Source organism: Phocoena sinus, chromosome 2 (genome assembly GCF_008692025.1).
Source record: "Phocoena sinus isolate mPhoSin1 chromosome 2, mPhoSin1.pri, whole genome shotgun sequence".
Lineage (NCBI taxonomy): Eukaryota > Metazoa > Chordata > Mammalia > Artiodactyla > Phocoenidae > Phocoena > Phocoena sinus.
Genome location: NC_045764.1, coordinates 165,209,594 through 165,227,414, shown reverse-complemented (window position 1 = coordinate 165,227,414; position 17,821 = coordinate 165,209,594). Strand labels below are relative to the sequence as shown.

At 41.5% G+C, this 17,821-nt stretch overlaps 1 protein-coding gene across 2 annotated transcripts in view; it reads left to right on the top strand.

Moving 5' to 3' along the window:
* RPS6KA5 (ribosomal protein S6 kinase A5) overlaps positions 1 to 17,821 on the top strand; it is a 181,417-nt gene that overhangs the window by 144,634 nt on the left and 18,962 nt on the right. For both annotated transcript variants that reach the window (XM_032621161.1, XM_032621162.1), the window contains exons 8-10: positions 12,333 to 12,483; positions 15,636 to 15,797; positions 17,468 to 17,593. In XM_032621161.1, the coding sequence (XP_032477052.1) occupies positions 12,333 to 12,483; positions 15,636 to 15,797; positions 17,468 to 17,593 (439 nt within the window). The remainder of the gene's footprint in view (positions 1 to 12,332; positions 12,484 to 15,635; positions 15,798 to 17,467; positions 17,594 to 17,821) is intronic.

The window sequence follows — 17,821 nt, the reverse complement described above, 5'->3', positions numbered from 1 at the left end:
GCGTGATTATGTATGAAGAAGAAAGGCGATCAAGAGTTTTGTGAACTGAACAATGACACAGGGCTGGAGAACGGATAACCCCTGAGGTACGACAGTGAGGGTACATTGCTGGCCTTGCTAGCTGAAAGGAACTCTTTTTGGTGGGCCTTATGGACAGGGCTGGAGAAAAAGGCATTTGCTAGATCAATGGCTGCATTCCAGGTACCAGAGCTTGTATTAATTTGCTTAAGCAATGAAACCACAACTAGTACGGCATCTGTAATTGGAGTCACCACCTGGTTAAATTTACAATAATGCACTGTCATTCTTCAAGAGCCATCCATCTTCTGCACAGGCCAGTTAGGCGAGTTCGATGGGGATGTGGTAGGAATCACCAATCCTGCATCTTTCAAGTCCTTGCTGGTGGCACTAATTTCGGCAATCCCCCAGGAATGCGGTCTTGCTTTTTGATTTACTATTTTCCTAGGTAGAGGCAGTACTAATGGCTTCCACTTGGCCTTTCCCACCAGAATTGCCCACACTCCACAGGTCAGGGAACCAATGTGGGGATTCTGCCAGCTGCCAGGTATCTCTGTTCCAATTATGCATTCTTGACCTGGGACAGTAACCACAGGATGGGGTCAGGGACCCACCGAATCCACTGTGAGATGGACCTGAGCTAAAACTCCATTAATTACTGGACCTCCGTAAGCCCCTACTCTGGCTGATGGGCCACAGTAATGTTTTGGGTCTCCTGGAATTAGTGTCAATTCAGAACCAGTGACCAGTAGTCCCTGAAAGGTCTGATGATTTCCTTTCCCCAATGTACAGTTACTCTGGTGAAAGGCCGTGGGTCCCTCTGGGGAAGGCTGGAAGGAAGATTAACAGTACAAATTCTCAGGGTCCTTCCTCAAGGTGACCCACCATCCCCTTTATTCAAGAGGTTGTGGGTATATAAACTGGCTCAAGTGTGGAAATTGATTGAGGGACAGTTGATTGGGGGGAGGGCAGGAAAGATGACAAAGGGACACAGTGGAACTTTGGAGGGCATTGGGTATGTCCATTATCTTGATTGTGGGGATGGTTTCAAAGGTGTATATATATATGTCAGAATTTATCAAGTTGTACACTTTATATGGTGAGTTTATTGTATAATACATCAATTTTACTTCAATAAAACTGCTAAATTTTTTTAGAATGTACCTTTTACAGGACATATTAGGAAGTAAATAATTTCCCAGTATTACAGCTTATTTAATTTCGAAGCTAAGTGATCAGAAATATTTCTTGTTAAAATCAAATTTAAATCATGCCTATTATTAAAATTCTAAACATGACTTTGCTTATTTTAAATGTGCTTTTTGACAGTTTGAAAATGCCTCAGAATTGTAGGAAACCTTGCCCCTAGTCTTTTGAGAATTCGGGTCCCCTTGCAGGGTCACACCTGTCATGGTGACAAATGAAAGGGCAGACTTACCTGACAACATTAAATAGTGGCTCCTCTGACTAATTCCCTCTTTCTGATTCCACATACACAAGCAATCTTCTTTTTACAGGTTTCCATTCCACCACAGGTCTGCCTGTAGAGAGACAGTATATTGCCGACCATAACGGCAGGAAAATTCTGAACCAAAAGATGTTCAAATTTAAATTGCTTTGATTGCCTTTAGATAAATTAGTTGGCATTCTGGTTTTAGCAAGAGAAAGAGAGCCTGAATCAGATTGTCTAAAATCTTAAAACTAGAGCAGATTTCTCAAGAATTTAAATAGGATTCTTTCCCTTTGATCAATTAATTATTCACTTTGTCATGTTGTTAATAATTTTGCTTAAAGCTTGGTGTTAACCTATGATTCCATGGTTTTTTTGTTTTGTTTTGTTTTCTTGAAATTTACTAACAGTGTAATAGCTGAATTATCCCACATTACTTTTGCCTTTCAAGATAATCATTCTGATTGTCTTTCCTGGTGTAAAATCTTTTACAGTCTGTTCTTTATAAAATATGCACCGTTCAGAAAAATGTATCATTACCTTGTCCCCAAATGTCTTAAATAGCCAGGGCTTTTTCTGATCATTGAATTCTTCCATTCCTTAATTATTGTGATCTCCCCTGAACTCTGCATACTTTCTATAGAGTTTATTTGAGATGCACCAGAATAATATATTATCCAAGTTATCTGTTTTCCTGTTGTTGTCTACAGGTAGCCTAAAATCAGGACACATATGTTTTCTCTGGTTATCAAATTTTAAAATATGATAAGAATTTAGGATGAGACGAGAACTTTCTCCATGGTGTAAGAATCCCTTTATCAGTGTCCCTGACGGTCCTCTCCTTTCTGTCTGAGTGCCATCAGTAAACAGGTAACACTGTTGTGTAAGGTATTTTCAAGGAAGCCCCTTCCATCAGAATTTCTCCTCCCGTAAAACAAGCTGAAATTAGTTTCCTCTAACCTCTGCACGTCAGTTCTGGTCCTGGTCGTGGTCCTGTCCTCTAAAGAACAGAGTAGTTCTGTGGTTTCTTCCAGACATTGCTTTAGGTGTCTGAAGATAGTTTTATCTAGGGTAAACCTTTCTAGTTCTCTTAACTGTTCATGTGAAATGATTTCTAGATTCACCATTCCTCGGTACCATTCTGAACAAACATCAAATTGTCAACATTATAGATTTGAATGATAGCTCTTTAGCTTTTCTGTGAGTCTGTTTCTTATTTTTATTTCACGTATGTAAGCATGTGCTTTTCGTACACACGTTTCCCACTAGCTTTTACTGCCTCTGTGTAGAGCTTCCTCTTTCAGGGTATGTGTTACTGCCACACAGGAAGGTGTCCCCTCAGCCACTGGTATTGTTAGCAGTTTTTCTGCCTTCCCTTCAAGAAGGAAGCTTTTTCTTGCCTGGGGCTGTGTAAACCAGGATAATTAGATTTACCCTCACCTGGGCATCAGGACATAGAGGTTCTGATTGCAGCTCCTCCATCATCTCCGGTAGGGTTGTTTCTGTCTCACTTTCTCTGCCTTGGAAATTTACAAAATTCTTGCCAAGAGATGTTTATTTGGTATTTCATTATCCATCAATAAAGTATACTTTACTATTGTGTTTCATAGTGCTATCCTAAGCATAATGTTATATAAATTCAGGTCTAAGTGTTATAAAAATAATGGTTTAAACAGAGCTGTAGGTGTTGTTTAGGTAGGGGGTTGGCAAACTATGGCCTGCAGGCCAAATCCATTCTGCTACCTGTTATTGTGTAGCCTGTGAGCTAAGAATGGTTTTTACGTTCTTAAGTGGTTGAAAAACTCAAAAGGTGACCAATATTTTGTGACATGTGAAAATTAGATGAAATTTAAATTTCGGTGTCCATCAGTTATGTTTTATTAGAACACAGAGTACTCATCCATTTACCTATCATGTCTGGCTGCTTTCATGCTGCAGCAACAACACTGAATAGTTGCCCCAAAGACCATATCGCTTCCAAAGCCTGAAGAATGTATTGTCTGGCCTTGTATTAGTTACCCATTATCCATTGCTCAGTAACAAATGAGCTCAGAACTTAGTGGCCTAAGACAACATACATTTATTATCTCAGCGTTTCTGTAGATCAGGAATCTGGGCACAGCTTAGCTAAGTCCTCCACTTCAAGGTCACTCACAGGCTGCGATCAAGGTGTTGGCTGGGCTTTCAGTATCTCAAGGATCAACCGGGAGAGGATTTGCTTTGAAGCACATGTGGTTGTTGGCAGGATTCAGTTCCTCTGGGTTGTTGGACTGAGAGCCTCAGTTCCTTGCTGGCTGTTGGCTGAAGACCACCCTCACTTCCTTGCTGTGTGGGCCTTTCCAACAGGGCAACTTCTTCATCGAAGCATGCAAGCTGGGAAGGCAATAGAGAGTATGCTAGGAAGATGGAATGTTTTGTAACCTAATCATGAAAGTGGCATTCTCTCATCTTTGCTGAATAATATTGGTTATAAGAAAGTCACTAGGTCCAGGCAACACGAGGCTGTGAATACAAGGAGACAGTGATCATTGGGCAGCTTAGAAATCTGCCTACCATGGGCCTTTTACAAAAAAGCTTGCTGACCCCTGGTTTAGGTAAGAATTTATTTGTCCTCGCAACCAGTGTTTCTCTTTAAGTAATTATTTTAAAACATTGATTTTGTGTGATGTGCTAATTTAGTCTTCTAAGTGCAAAATCAAAAAACAGTAATTCTGTTGTATTTTTCTGTTTTATCCATGTTAATTATTCAGTAACATATTGAATTAGCCCATTTGTATCATTTTACATTTTCTGTTTATTGATGTCTTGCTCTCAGAGTTATGTATAGAATAACAACAAGTATCATTATTTCTTACGCTAAGAAGAGATCAAATTCATTTTTTTCCTTGGCTTTCTTATGTCTTTATGATGAAATTTTTTTGTCAGCATATTTTATAAAGCATTCTTAATTCCCCATAGGCAATTTGTTTTTTTCTTTTCTTCTCTCTAGGTATTTTTGTATCCAATAGCAGTATCTATAGTTCCCAGGTGTTTTTTGACTCATTACCCCAAATCTATTAATGTTTGTCACAAGAGCTATCCCTCTACCTGTTATTTAACAGGATACAATTACAGCAGCTTCAGACCGGAGTCCAGTGATGGGAGAGGAGCAGGGCGAAAATGACCCTTCCCTTGGCACCATAATCCTCAGCTTTCCATCTTCCCTCTTATCATCCTTTTCACTCCTGCTTCCCTTGCATAACACGTGGTGGGGAGGGCCAAATGGTACTGAATTACTAATTTGCCTCTGAAGCACTCCCTGGGTGGGGAGAGGGTTTGGAGCCCTTCATAAAACATAGGGCTGATCATTCCCGCCGTGGAGAGGGCCCCTCAGAGACGCCATCAGAGTGGTTGCCATTTCCTGAGCTTCCCCTCCACCTCCTCCTTCGCTGCCACCTCCGATTACCGCCCCAGCCGGTTCTCCACTGCTCCCATCCACCTGGAGCCTCAAAGGTCAGCCTCACAGCTACTGGCAAAGGCCGTGGAAAGAAGAGTTAGCCTCTGCATTCACAAACCCGCCATCTGTTCTGGTCTGCGGCATGATCTGCTGTTCCTCATGTGCCGTGGTTCTCCAGGGCCTCCCAGGAGGGTGCCCCATCCTTCAGGACGAGCATCCTGTCTCCACACTCTGGCTCTTGTTCTCTGCCTGGGCTCCTTTCCATTCAGCAATCTCTCTGAAATTCCATGTGTTCCACTCTGCTCTTGACCCCCAACACGGCCTTAGTTTGTTGTCACATGCAACCACTTGGTCCGCAGGAAGCCCCAAGGCCCTCTCCTATCCCTGTCATCTTGCCCTGTTAGGAAGGGCACTCTAACACAGATAATGGAGTGGGTGGTGAAGTACCAGCTTGGAGAGCATCGTCTGGGCCACAGAAAAGAGTGTAGTAAGGAGGAGGGCCTGGGAAGAGGTCTGCCGGTAAAGCCCTGGTGAGTGAAATGGGATCCCAGCTTTAGCCTAAGCCGGGCCCACCTCTGAGATTAAGACGCGTTCAGGTACGTCTGATAAACCAGTCTAGTAGACCCATCAGTAATCTAACTGTGCGGGCGTCGAAGGGAGAGGAGCCCAGGTAGACCAGCTGGGTTCACAGAGGCCTTAACCATTGAGCGAGGAAGGACAATTCTAGGTTTCATCTGTCACTTTTAGGGAGGAGATGCTATAAGTTGAAAAGAAAAGGAATTTAGCCCAAATGTCTGCAGGATCACGCACACATCTTTGGTTCTTCTAACCTCATGAGAAACAGGTATTTTCTCCCTTCGGCTTCTCAGGTGGGTGGCTTCTCAGGCAGTGGGGGTCGGAGGCCTTGTTAGAGACCTGGGGGAAAGATGAAACAAGATGCTGTAGGAGAGAGTGAAGAGGAGTATTCATAGCTCACAGAAGACATGCCCTGGGGACTCCCAGGAATTACTGGATGAGACTTTGAGTGGAGTCGCACGCTCTGCAAAAGCCAGCAAGGGTACCAGCCAAAGAATCTCATCTCATTATTCTTAATCACCCAGTGGATGTGGCCCCAGGAAGCACAGGTTAGGTGGATCTGGATCAAGAAAGAGCTCAGTGACATGCAGAGGGAAGTGACTGCATGGGACCGTCCTCCCTGGGCAGCCAGTCTCGTGGCTCAGAGAAGGGGCGCTCCTGTGGAGTAGCCAGGCTAAGGGCCCCGCTGTGTGCCAACCTCTGTGCCCAAAGTCACCCACATCATGGCCTTGAATCCTTACGACCCTGAAAATGAGGTAGCAGCATGTGCTGTCCTACAGACAAGGAAGCTAAGCTTCAGTTACCTAAAGATTCAGAGCTACAGGGAGGTGGGACTGGAGTCAAGTGCAGAGTGACTGGAAAGTCACTTCATGCTCTTTCCTGGGTAACACTTGGTTCCGTGTGGCTGTTTGCAGGTGAGGCAGATGCTTATTTCAGGTAAAGGATTGGGAAGGACGGGTCCAGAGACAGCAGAGGGGTTGATTTCATTAATCACTTGAGTATTTGTTGAGTGATTTTTGTGTGTGTGTGTGTGTGGTACGCGGGCCTCTCACTGTTGTGGCCTCTCCCGTTGCGGAGCACAGGCGCCAGACGCGCAGGCTCAGCAGCCATGGCTCACAGGCCCAGCCGCTCTGCGGCATGTGGGATCCTCTCAGACCGGGGCACGAACCCGCGTCCTCTGCATCCAGGTGGACTCTCAACCACTGCGCCACCAGGGAAGCCCTGTTGAGTGATTTTTAACTCCTAGGAGGAAGAGAAATAGAAGCACATAGTTCTTGCCCTAAGAAAACTTACATACTGTTTGGGAAGATATGGAATAAATAGATGACAATTCATCATAAGAGAGAGTGTTGACAAATGTTTGAGTGGTAAGATGAATGCTGTGGAAGTAGAGAGGCGGCACAGTCCCTTGGGTTTGGGAGCGTCAGGGACTCCCTCCTGATGGAGAGATAGCATGGGCTGGGCTGAGAGAGCCAGTGAGGTTTGCAAAGGCAGAGGGTAGAAGGAAATGCCTTTCAGACGGTGGGGAAACACGCACAGGGTCCTGCAGACTCCCTGGAGTCCTCGCCAGTCTGGGTAGTGCTCTCAGCAGGTCCGTGATCTTGTAAATGAAGTTCATTTTATCATGCCTATTCTTAAAGGTAATGTTCACTATAGTTTAAAGCGTGCATAGGAGGCAAACAGCAGTAATAACACCCAGAGATGACCACTGCTACTATTTCCCATTCGTCTTCTTCACCTGAATAATGTGCTCATACTAGAAATTAACTTTATATTTTGCAGTTTTTGTGTAAACTTATAAGCATTCTCTAATTACAAACTCTTCATAAACATACTTTTGTAATGGCTGTGTAGTATACCATTGAGTAGATAACACCATGATATGCTTTACTATCCCCCTTGTGTTGCACAAAAATTAAGAGTGAGTAGTTCAGTGAAAAATCTTTCTAACTCAGGCAGGCACATATGTGATTCTGTGATTTGGGGACCACTGGGGAACCAGGAAGTGAGAGTCCACAATGAAATGGGGAAGATTGTGAACTTATAAATGGAGGACAGAGAGAAATAATCAACTCATCTTTTGCTATCTGCAGAAAAGTGAAAAAGTTATCTGCAGGCATCTATGGAAACTGAGGAGGAAAGCTCTTCATATAGTAAATGGAGAACAATTAGACATGTATTGATTTGGTAAATATTTGTTGAGGACTTGCTCTAGGCGAAAGCAGTGTTCTAGGCCTCAGGGAATAAAGCAGTGAACAAGACTGCTTTTTAAAAAAAAAAAAAAAAAAGAATCCCTACTCCCATTGAGCTTACATTTTAGTTGGGAGAGATAAATAATAGACAAATAAATATAGAGTAGTCTATAAATTCCATGAAGAAAAATAAAGGAAAAGGTTAAATAGTGGGGGTAACAGCAATTTTGTAGAATGTAGGTGATGTGGGTGGGTGATGTGGAGGGATGAGGTGAGCATAAACCACTGTCCTAAAGGTCACTGATAACTTTTTATTGGGACAGTTCTTTGTTGTTATGTTTTAGTGAACATACAAAACACATGTGCCAAGTTTCATAGGTTCACTCTTTCTGCCACATTTTATTATGAAAAGTTGCAAATATTTGTTATGGTGGACACCTGTGTACTCACTGCCATGATTCTACCATGAATATTTTACCATCCTTGCTTATTTCGTATCTACCTACCTCTCTCTCCATCATAGGTTTAATTTTAATCTTGATGTCCTCACCCTTTACTCCATAAATTCTTTTTTTTTTGCTGTATGCGGGCCTCTCACTGTTGTGGCCTCTCCCGTCGCGGAGCACAGGCTCCGGACGTGCAGGCTCAGCGGCCGTGGCTCACGGGCCCAGCCGCTCCGCAGCATGTGGGATCTTCTCGGACCGGGGCACGAACCCATGTGCCCTGCATCGGCAGGCGGACTCTCAACCACTGTGCCACCAGGGAAGCCCTCCATAAATTCTTAAGCTAATCAGTTGTGCATTTCTTTTACCACAGGGGTTTTCAGAAACTTCCATCCATGAATAGGAAGAAATTTTATATTCATTTATATATTACTATAGATTTTAATTTTATTTCATTTTGCATTTTACATGTAATTCCTCAATCCATTCAGAGTTTATTTGGGCTTACGGTATAAGGCAAGGGTCTTGCCTTGTTTGTTTCTTTCCCACATAGCTGGTTTACCCAACACATTTGTCAAACAATGCGGTCTTTCCTATGTTGGCTGGTCACTTTTTAAAAACAATGTAAGTTTTTGTATATGCCTGGTTATTTTTCAAGTTGTCTCTTCTATTCACTTGATATGGCTGTTAATTTATTTTTACTACCACTTCACTTTCACAGTTTTGTTTTATAATACATTTTACTATGTAGTTAGGCAAATTCTCCCCAGTTATTTTCTTTTTCAAAATTTTCTTAGCTGTGTTATCATTAATTCTTACAAATTAATATTATCCAGGTTCTAAAGTATCTGATTGAAATTTTAATTCATATGTATATTTCTTGGTTTTTTTTTTGAAAGGAATCTTTCCTCATCTGTAAGACAGGGATAATAATAGCCTTTTGATAGGAATTTTGTATGGATTGAATGATAATATACACTGAAGTGTTCAACGTGATATGTTAATTCAGAGCTTGTTCTGATTTTACAGAGAGCTCTAAGATTCATTTGGAAGCAAGAAAAAATAGCTCTGGGTTATTACCAGTTCAGAAATCAAGCACATTGGAAGAGGTAAAGTGGCAGCCAACACCCAAGAAATGTCTCCCAGCCCTTGTTGCGAGATGCCCTGGTATTGTTACAAGTGGGCATCCCACAGAAATCCTCCTCCTGCACCCGCATTTCTCAGCGCCCACTCTGCACAGCCACGGTGGGCTGGCCCTCAGACTGACATTCATACTCACAGGGCACAACAGGCTGGAATGTGGCACCAGTTTTACGTAGCTTTCTGGAAGGATACAGGTCAGGAAGCATAGTGTATCGGCATGACAACATCAAACATCTCATCAGAGGTCTTTCCAACCACCTAGGCCTGACTTCCCAGACCAGAAGGGACACGCTCAGCCATTAGTGATGGGACTTAGTGGGCGGGCATGGACCACCCAGCAGAGGAAACTCAGTGCAGGAACTCTGTCTTCTAACTCCCACGAACACAGCTTCCAAGCCCCGACAAGGACACCCTCGGGAATAAGAGACAACACACAGAGGCTCGTGAATATGTTTTAAATAGTCCTGGACAAGACAACCCCCAGGACCTACGTGCCTGTTCACACCTGTCTGGCCAGGGGCAGTTCACTTCTCAGGGGTAACTTCAGAATGACTGCACACCTGATGCCTCACATCCACCTTGACCCGGTGCATTTCAAGGAAATAGTATAAGAAGGTAAATCCGGGATCATCTTCCCGTGGAGGAAAGGCTTGAGCCTACTGTCTCCTTACCACCCCATCCCCAGTTTCTGGTCCTCTTCCTGGGCTTCAGAGCCTCTCCACATCGCTAAGGAAACCCTGTCTCACTCTGCTTATATGACAACAGCAGTGGTCCTTCCGTGAGTCTCCAGCAAGGCTCCTGCTGTCACTCCTCTATGTCGGGTGGGTGTTCAGCATGCTCTGTGCGGGTCAGCTCCCGCTGCTTCTGGCCCTATTATTCTCACTCAGGAAAGGGGAGGGTCATCGCTGTTTGTTCTGCATGTTCCCTCATCAGCACTGTTTCCAGCAGGAATTCCTGTAGATTTCTACTCAGTTTCTCCCCGATCTGATCCCTGCCTCACCCGAATCTAAACCTCTCATTCCCTTGCATGTGGACCTGATGCACACCTCGGTGGCACACCGATGCTGTTGTTTGCGTGTCCAGACTACTGCCCTGAAGTGTGCACGGGGTCTCCTGTGCCTCCTTGCAGTCTGGGCATTTCAGTGGGGCCGTGCCTCTCTTCAGGTGCTCATGGCTCTCTCGCTGGCCCTCCTTCTCCACGAACCCACCACGGTCAACAAGACTGACCATTCCTTCCCCCAGTGCCTAGTATGGAGCAGACTGCCAGTAAACGTCGCTGACTTAGGTGTAAGAGTAACAGAACAGAGTCGGCACCCTCAGATGAAGTCAGCCAAAGTGCTTCTTTCTACACATGGTTCAGCAGCAGTGAATCTAGAGCCTGGTCCTTTTACACAAGAAACTCTTGCTTGCAGAAAGGACATTAAAGATGGAGAAATGGAACAGGCTATGTATACTTGCTTTTCCCTGAGAAACAGGGCGCCCGCACCTTATGTCAGTAGAGGATTATTCTCTAATGTCGCAACCCTGACGGGCAGTGAGTCATGGGAAAACACTAAAGAATCAGAAAGAAAAGAGGTTCTGCTGCTTTTTTTTTTTTTTTTTTTTTTGGTGGGGGGGGGGGGGCTTGTTCTTTCAGCATTTTCTTAGGTTCCCAGGATGGAGTGCTAGAAGTAGAATTCGCTTTGAAATGAACACTTGCTGGAATGTTCAGTCAGAAGTTACCATCCCACCATGGGGGCTTGTTCTTTCAGCATTTTCTTAGGTTCCCAGGATGGAGTGCTAGAAGTAGAATTCACTTTGAAATGAACAACACTTGCTGGAATGCTCAGTCAGAAGTTACCATCCCACCATCATTTCCCTGATGCTCAGTGCTTCTTGCTACAGGCTGTCTGTTTTCTTTGTGGTTGCCTTAAATAGGGGAGCAGGACAGTGAGTAGTTCATATTTATCAAGCATTTGCTACGTTTCAGGGGCAGTGCCAAGCACCGTACATCACGTCTTCACTCATTTACGAGGCATAAGAGGAAACTGTGGTACAAAGGCATTAATGAACTCTTTTAAGGTGACACAGCCGATAAGCAGCAGAGCCAGTGCTTGAACTTGATCCCAAAAGGCTCCAAATTCCTGTTCTTACTGCCCTGTACTATCTCTCATTAACTTATTATCTATTTTTTGTTCCACAACAGTTATCACTATTTTCATGAACAACAGGGGATCTTTTTGCAAACCAAATAATTGAGAAACTGTTTATCTCCATGTGTACTATGTTAAGCTTCTTAATTTCCATCAGCCCCTTCCATTATTTCTTTCTCATTAAACTATTGCTCTGGCTTTTAAGAGAGGCAAAGGTACATTTGGATTGGATCGATTTCATCTGTGACCTTAGAATAATTCAAGGTATTTCATCAAGAAACCTGATTATCTTAATTTTTTTACTTTCTGTAATAAAGAGTAGCGTTTACTCCATCTTTGAGCACCACTTGCCTTCTAAGGCTCTCCAATCTGTTTTAGCGTCGCAGATAAATAAGCAGATGCTTTCATCCCATGAAGAGCCCCCAGCTCTGGTGTCAAGAGTTGAGCCACGTCCAATGGGTTCTGACTCTCCCTTTCTGGGGCTTCCTTCCCTCTCCATTCCTGCTGGCGCCTTATGTTCACTGGCACACAGGGCAAGAGAAGCTAGGCAGGTAGAGTTGGGATTTCTTTTGTCCTTCCAAATCTGAGTGCTGAATTCTCTTCTCTGAGTTTATTTAAGTTGTTTCCATTGTAAAAGGTTTACTCATAGCGTCTAGTCCATAGATAGGGGATCTAATCCAACCCCAAGCCTTTTTATTCTAATTAAATATTTGGGATGTTAGTTTCCCATGAGGATTGACTTATACTGGAAAATGATCAATGCTTTTCGTTTCTGCTTAAATTTGAGAAATTTGATTTCATGGTATCTCATATTTTTATCTCCATTTTTCACATATAGTTCAATTTCAGAGTGTGTTGCGCCATACTTGTTTTCTGTGAAGAATACGGTCACTATAACTTCATCCTATGGTGGTTTTAACAGCAAGTTTTATCTGCCTACAGGAGAATATTAAAAAGCGAGCCTCCGTATCCCCAAGAAATGAGTGCTGTAGCCAAAGACCTAATTCAGCGTCTGTTGATGAAAGATCCCAAGAAAAGACTGGGATGTGGTCCACGTGATGCAGATGAAATCAAAGAACATCTCTTTTTTCAGGTGAAACATACTGAACAGATGGTCTTATATGCCCTGCTGGTTTCAGAGTACTTGGCGTTCTTGGTGGAATGAGTGAACTTGGGCTGTTTCCGAATCATTTTCTCCCAATTTTTAAATGACAGGGACCCTTGAAGAAGAATCAGAATTCTACTTGTAGGGACCTAAATGGTCTTTTTCTCCCTATATGAAGGGAGAGAGGGGAGGATTATAATAACATTTGATTTTCTACATACTTATTAGAGTTTCTGAGTATTGATTTCCATTTGTGATCTCAAGATCTAGGCATATAGACTAAGGAGACTTTTATTATATTTTTTACTTCTCAGTTCCCGAGCTATTACTGCCACTGTGTTATACTTTTTAGATAGTGATTTCATCTCTTCTTTTCCCAGAAGAAATCTTAGAAAATTCAAAATCAGCCTCTTTCTCAGTTACGTATTATAATATGTAGGGAATTATTCATTTATTTTCTTTGTACTTGAAACAGTGCTTTATTCCGCAAAAGCCTAATGAGACCATTCTGCAGAGCACCAACACACCTGCTCATCCTAGTATGCTCAGTGCTGTCCACAAAATGACCACAATTTTAGATAACTCGAAAAAAACGTTAAATAGACTGAGTTGACTAGTTATTTCAATCTAAATGGTCAACCTGGGATACCATGACCTCGATTTCTAAAACTCTGAGCTTTTGACTTTTAAATAATTTCATCGTATCAACAAGCATGACCTAAATATTCATGCTCAAAAGGGACCATCAAGGTTTTATTTTTACTTTGCAGACTGAGCTTTTACATTTTTATCACCAAAACAAAGAAAAAAACTCTGCTGCAGAGTAAGCTTTCATGTTGTTATTTATTGTGTTTTTAATATAGAAAAACAAATAGTAATTGAGAATAAGAATTCTCTCTCTACTTATATACTCAAGAAAAGGCACATTTATTTCAGTCTCTTGGTGTAACCATTTAAAAAATCATTACTGTACATCTTACAGAAGTTCAGTAACATAGTGAGAAGTACCTTTAGAATAAAATTAATTTCTCAGCATGTGCATTTCATAGATTAATATGGCTTGGAAAGGTTAACATTTGAACAAACTATTTCATATATCTTGTTCAGGAGTTCGGCTCAAAAATTAACAATAAGGTAAAATTCAAGAACATACCCCAAATCATATTTTCCTAGGATCTTTTTCTCCACGGTTCCCTGTACTTGTGAATATTGCAAAATAGCTTTCATGTTAGAGAAATTTCTCTTTTCTATAGCTTAGAATAGTAATTTTAGGTTATTTAATTGCCTTGACTTTTTAAACGACAGGGACACTTCAGGAAAGACCAACATTCTACTTGTAAAGACCCAAATGGGGTGGAGGTGGAGAGGATTGTAAGAGCGTTCAATTTTCTCCATACTAAACGTTCTCCTGCTAACAGTATATCTCTTTAAATTACCCCTTTACTCTAGAAGTTTCTCTTAATGTATGTACAAGAGCCAAGCACAAATCATACGCTTGTAATCATATGCTTGTAATGTAATCATACACTAGGAAAGAACACGAACTAGAAAGTCAGGAGACTGACCCTCCCAAAGGTTTAAGTGAAAAGGTTGGTTCTGATTTCTGGGCTTCCATTTCCGTCTGGATCAAATAAAGAGGATGAACTAAATGATCTCTAAAATGCATTTTAGCTGAAAACTTTGAAGGTCTAATTCAATGATTTTACCTCCATTGCTTCCACAAGAGGGCATAATAAAAACATTTTATGTTAGTTGATTATACTGAATGTCATCAACCGAGAAGTACAAGTTTCACATTTTACCATCTCTGAAATCAGTATGCAGCTTACAGTGGACAACATTTTACTATTCTAATTGGTAATGCTTTTTCTTTCTTAATGGTACATAAAATAAGTGTGTATCTTACTATCAAGGATGACATCTTAGATTATAAGAGAAATATATTAATAGGGTATCTGTGGGATTCAATTCAGTAAGTATTACCTGAGGTTGTTTTTTATGGCTGAAGGAGAATAAAGAAGACGGAACAGAGGGTTGAATTTGAATAATAGAAGACACGGTAGTTTATCAGACAGTGACTGACATGGGTAGAAAGGGGGCCTGGATTATCCCATGGGGGAGAGAAGAGGCAATGTTGAATAGCTTAAATACAGTTGAATGAGAAAAGAATGGTTACATCAGTTCATACTATCACAGTATAATTTAGACTTATAGACATAAACCAATGCATGAATTAGAGTGAGTTTGTTTATTTTCTAATTTGTCCAGATGGCCAGGAGGAAAAGCAAGTACAGAAGGAAAGCTAGTTAACACTGCCTCTAAAAAATAGGGATGTTCCTTTAGAGTTAATATTCATATCCATTTTAAAGCCCTTTATTATAGTTTAGTTTAGGTTTGGTTTGGTTTTGGTTTGGCTTAACGCCTGTCTCAGGGGACTCATGACAAAATAATTTTTGTTATCCCTAAGGGTGAACTAGGGTGTCCTGGTGCCCCCCAGTGGTCAGGATGAGATTCCACAGTGGTGGAGAACAGTCTCATCTCAGTCACAGCTTTAGTGAGCTATAAGCTGTGGTCAAAAAATGTGCTCCTGCTTGTAAAAAAATATTTTTTTAAATCATTAGTTTGAAATATGTGCTTCTCGCGCTTCCCTGGTGGCGCAGTGATTAAGAATCCGCCCTCCAGTGCAGGGGACACGGGTTCAAGCCCTGGTCCAGGAAGATCCTACATGCCGCAGAGCAACTAAGCCCGTGCGCCACAACTACTGAGCCTGCACTCTAGAGCCTGCGAACTACAACTACGGAAGCCCGCGAGCCACAACTAATGAGCCCGCGTGCCACAACTACTGAAGCCCGCATGCCTAGAGCCTGTGTTCCGCAACAAGGGAAGCCACCGCAGTGAGAAGCCCGTGCACCGCAACAAACAGTAGTCCCCTCTCGCTGCAGCTAGAGAAAGCCCGTGCACAGCAACAAAGACCCAATGCAGCCAAAAATAAATAAGATAAACATTTAAAAAAATATGTGCTTCTCTCTGTTGTTTAATTAAAATCATTATCTTTGTTATTTTTCTAAAATATATTTCAACTTTGTTGATTTCTACTTACAATTTTACAATTCTACTACAATTTTCTTTCTCTGTTTTAGAAAATAAATTGGGATGATTTAGCTGCCAAAAAAGTGCCCGCGCCCTTTAAGCCAGTCATCCGAGATGAATTAGATGTGAGTAACTTTGCAGAAGAGTTCACAGAAATGGACCCCACCTACTCTCCCGCAGCACTGCCCCAGAGCTCCGAGAGGCTGTTTCAGGTAATCTCCAAGAGCCCACACGTGTTTGTTGGCCATGTATGCTTTGAAAGAAAAGATTAATTTTCCCATGTGAAAGCTTTCTGGCATCTTGAAAAACAGGACTGTATAATCTCTTCAAAATTATTAAATACAGAGATATTGCAAATAAATATGTGTTGAATTTACACCTGAAATTTTACTTCTGTTCAAGCTCTTTTATAGAGAATATAATACTACTTTACTTCTAATCATACAAAATATTCCTTAATTCATAAACAGTGTTATCTGATTCTTTATCTTCAGTTACTAATCAGAACTGTTTCTCAACTCGTAAAAAAGATTTAGAAAGGATGTTACACTTAGGAAAGGATCTTTTCTCAGACTTAAGATAAAATATTCTATTAAATGGCATCATAGCTTCACTTCTTTGACTCCCATTAGTATCCCAGTAGTATGGTTTAATTTGGCTGTCCAGACACTGTCTCTGGACATAGGTGACACTAGTGGCTAGTACTTGGCTGGGAAAAAGCAGATGTTGAAAAAAATGTTCCTCAAATTAGTGAATGTTCTAGCTTAAACAGATTAATCATCCATCATTATACAGATGGTCCCCAATTTACGATGGTTCAACTTAGGATTTTTTGACTTTATGGTGATGCAAAAGTGATACGCATTCCACGGAAACCATACTTAGAATTTTGATCTTTCCTGGGATGGTGAGGTGCAGTACGATCCTCTCACGATGCTGGGCAGCAGCAGTGAGACCCGGCTCCCAGTCGGCCACTCGATCACGAGGGTAAATAGCTGATACACTTACAACCAGTCGGAACCCAAACAACCATTGGTTTTCACTTTCAGTACAGTAGTCAGTAAATGACATGAGATATCCAACACTTTATTATTAAATAGGCTTTGTGTTAGATGATTTTACTCATCTGTAGGCTAATGTAAGTGTTCTGAGCACGTTTAAGGTAGGCCAGGCTAAGCTGTGACATCTGGTAGGTTAGGTGTGTTAAATGCATTTTCAACTTAGGATATTTTCAATTTCTGGTGGGTCTGTCAGGACTTAACCCTATTGTAAGTCAAGGAAGATCTGTACCACTTTTGGTTCAGCACATCATTCTGCCGTTTGATTTGACTCCTTTTCTAAAACTCAGTTTTGAATTTAACCTAAGGAAATATAATGAGTCAAATAATTGCTGAATTAGAAACTGACTGGAATGAAACTTGCTATTTATCTAGTTTGAAAACCAGTAGCATTTGGACCACTTTTTAGTTCCGTAACTGTACCTCTTTTGAGAAGTTAGTTGTGTTTGTTTATAAGCAAACTTTTATCAGCAATGTGAGTCAGATACTGGGGATGGGATAGGAAGGAAGTATTTTTCTGCCTTTAATTTTGAATTGGTTTAGTTCTACCAGAAGATGGCGTGATCTCCTTCTGAAAAGCATTATTCTATTGATTTGAAATAACCTTGCATTTTAGATTCATCTTAACAAATATTTGAGCTTTTTTTTTTTTTTTTTGGCCTCACCATGTGGCTTGCGGGATCTTAGTTCCCCAATGCGGGATCGAACCCACGCCCTCAGTGGTGAAAGCACGGAGTCAAAGAAGAAAAAAATGATTACAATCTAGTCTGTGCTAAACCGGATAATTGCAAATCCTTATTTTTTTCCTTTCTTTTTTTTTTTAGGGCTATTCCTTTGTTGCTCCTTCTATTCTCTTCAAGCGTAATGCAGCCGTCATAGACCCTCTTCAGTTTCACATGGGAGTCGATCGTCCCGGAGTGACAAATGTGGCAAGGAGTGCAATGATGAAGGTGTAGCCATGTGGTTAATTAAATGACATATTCATGGTTTAAATACCAACACTAATTGACTTTCTCAAGTCAAGTAAATTTAATAGACTTTCCATTTGACTAAAACGTAATTTTAAAAAATGAATAAATGGAAATAGTAAGATTTGCCCTAGAGAATTATTCACATCCATTTGAATGAGCTCGTTTCTTACGATAGAAAGTAATATATTTTAAATAAGTGATATACAT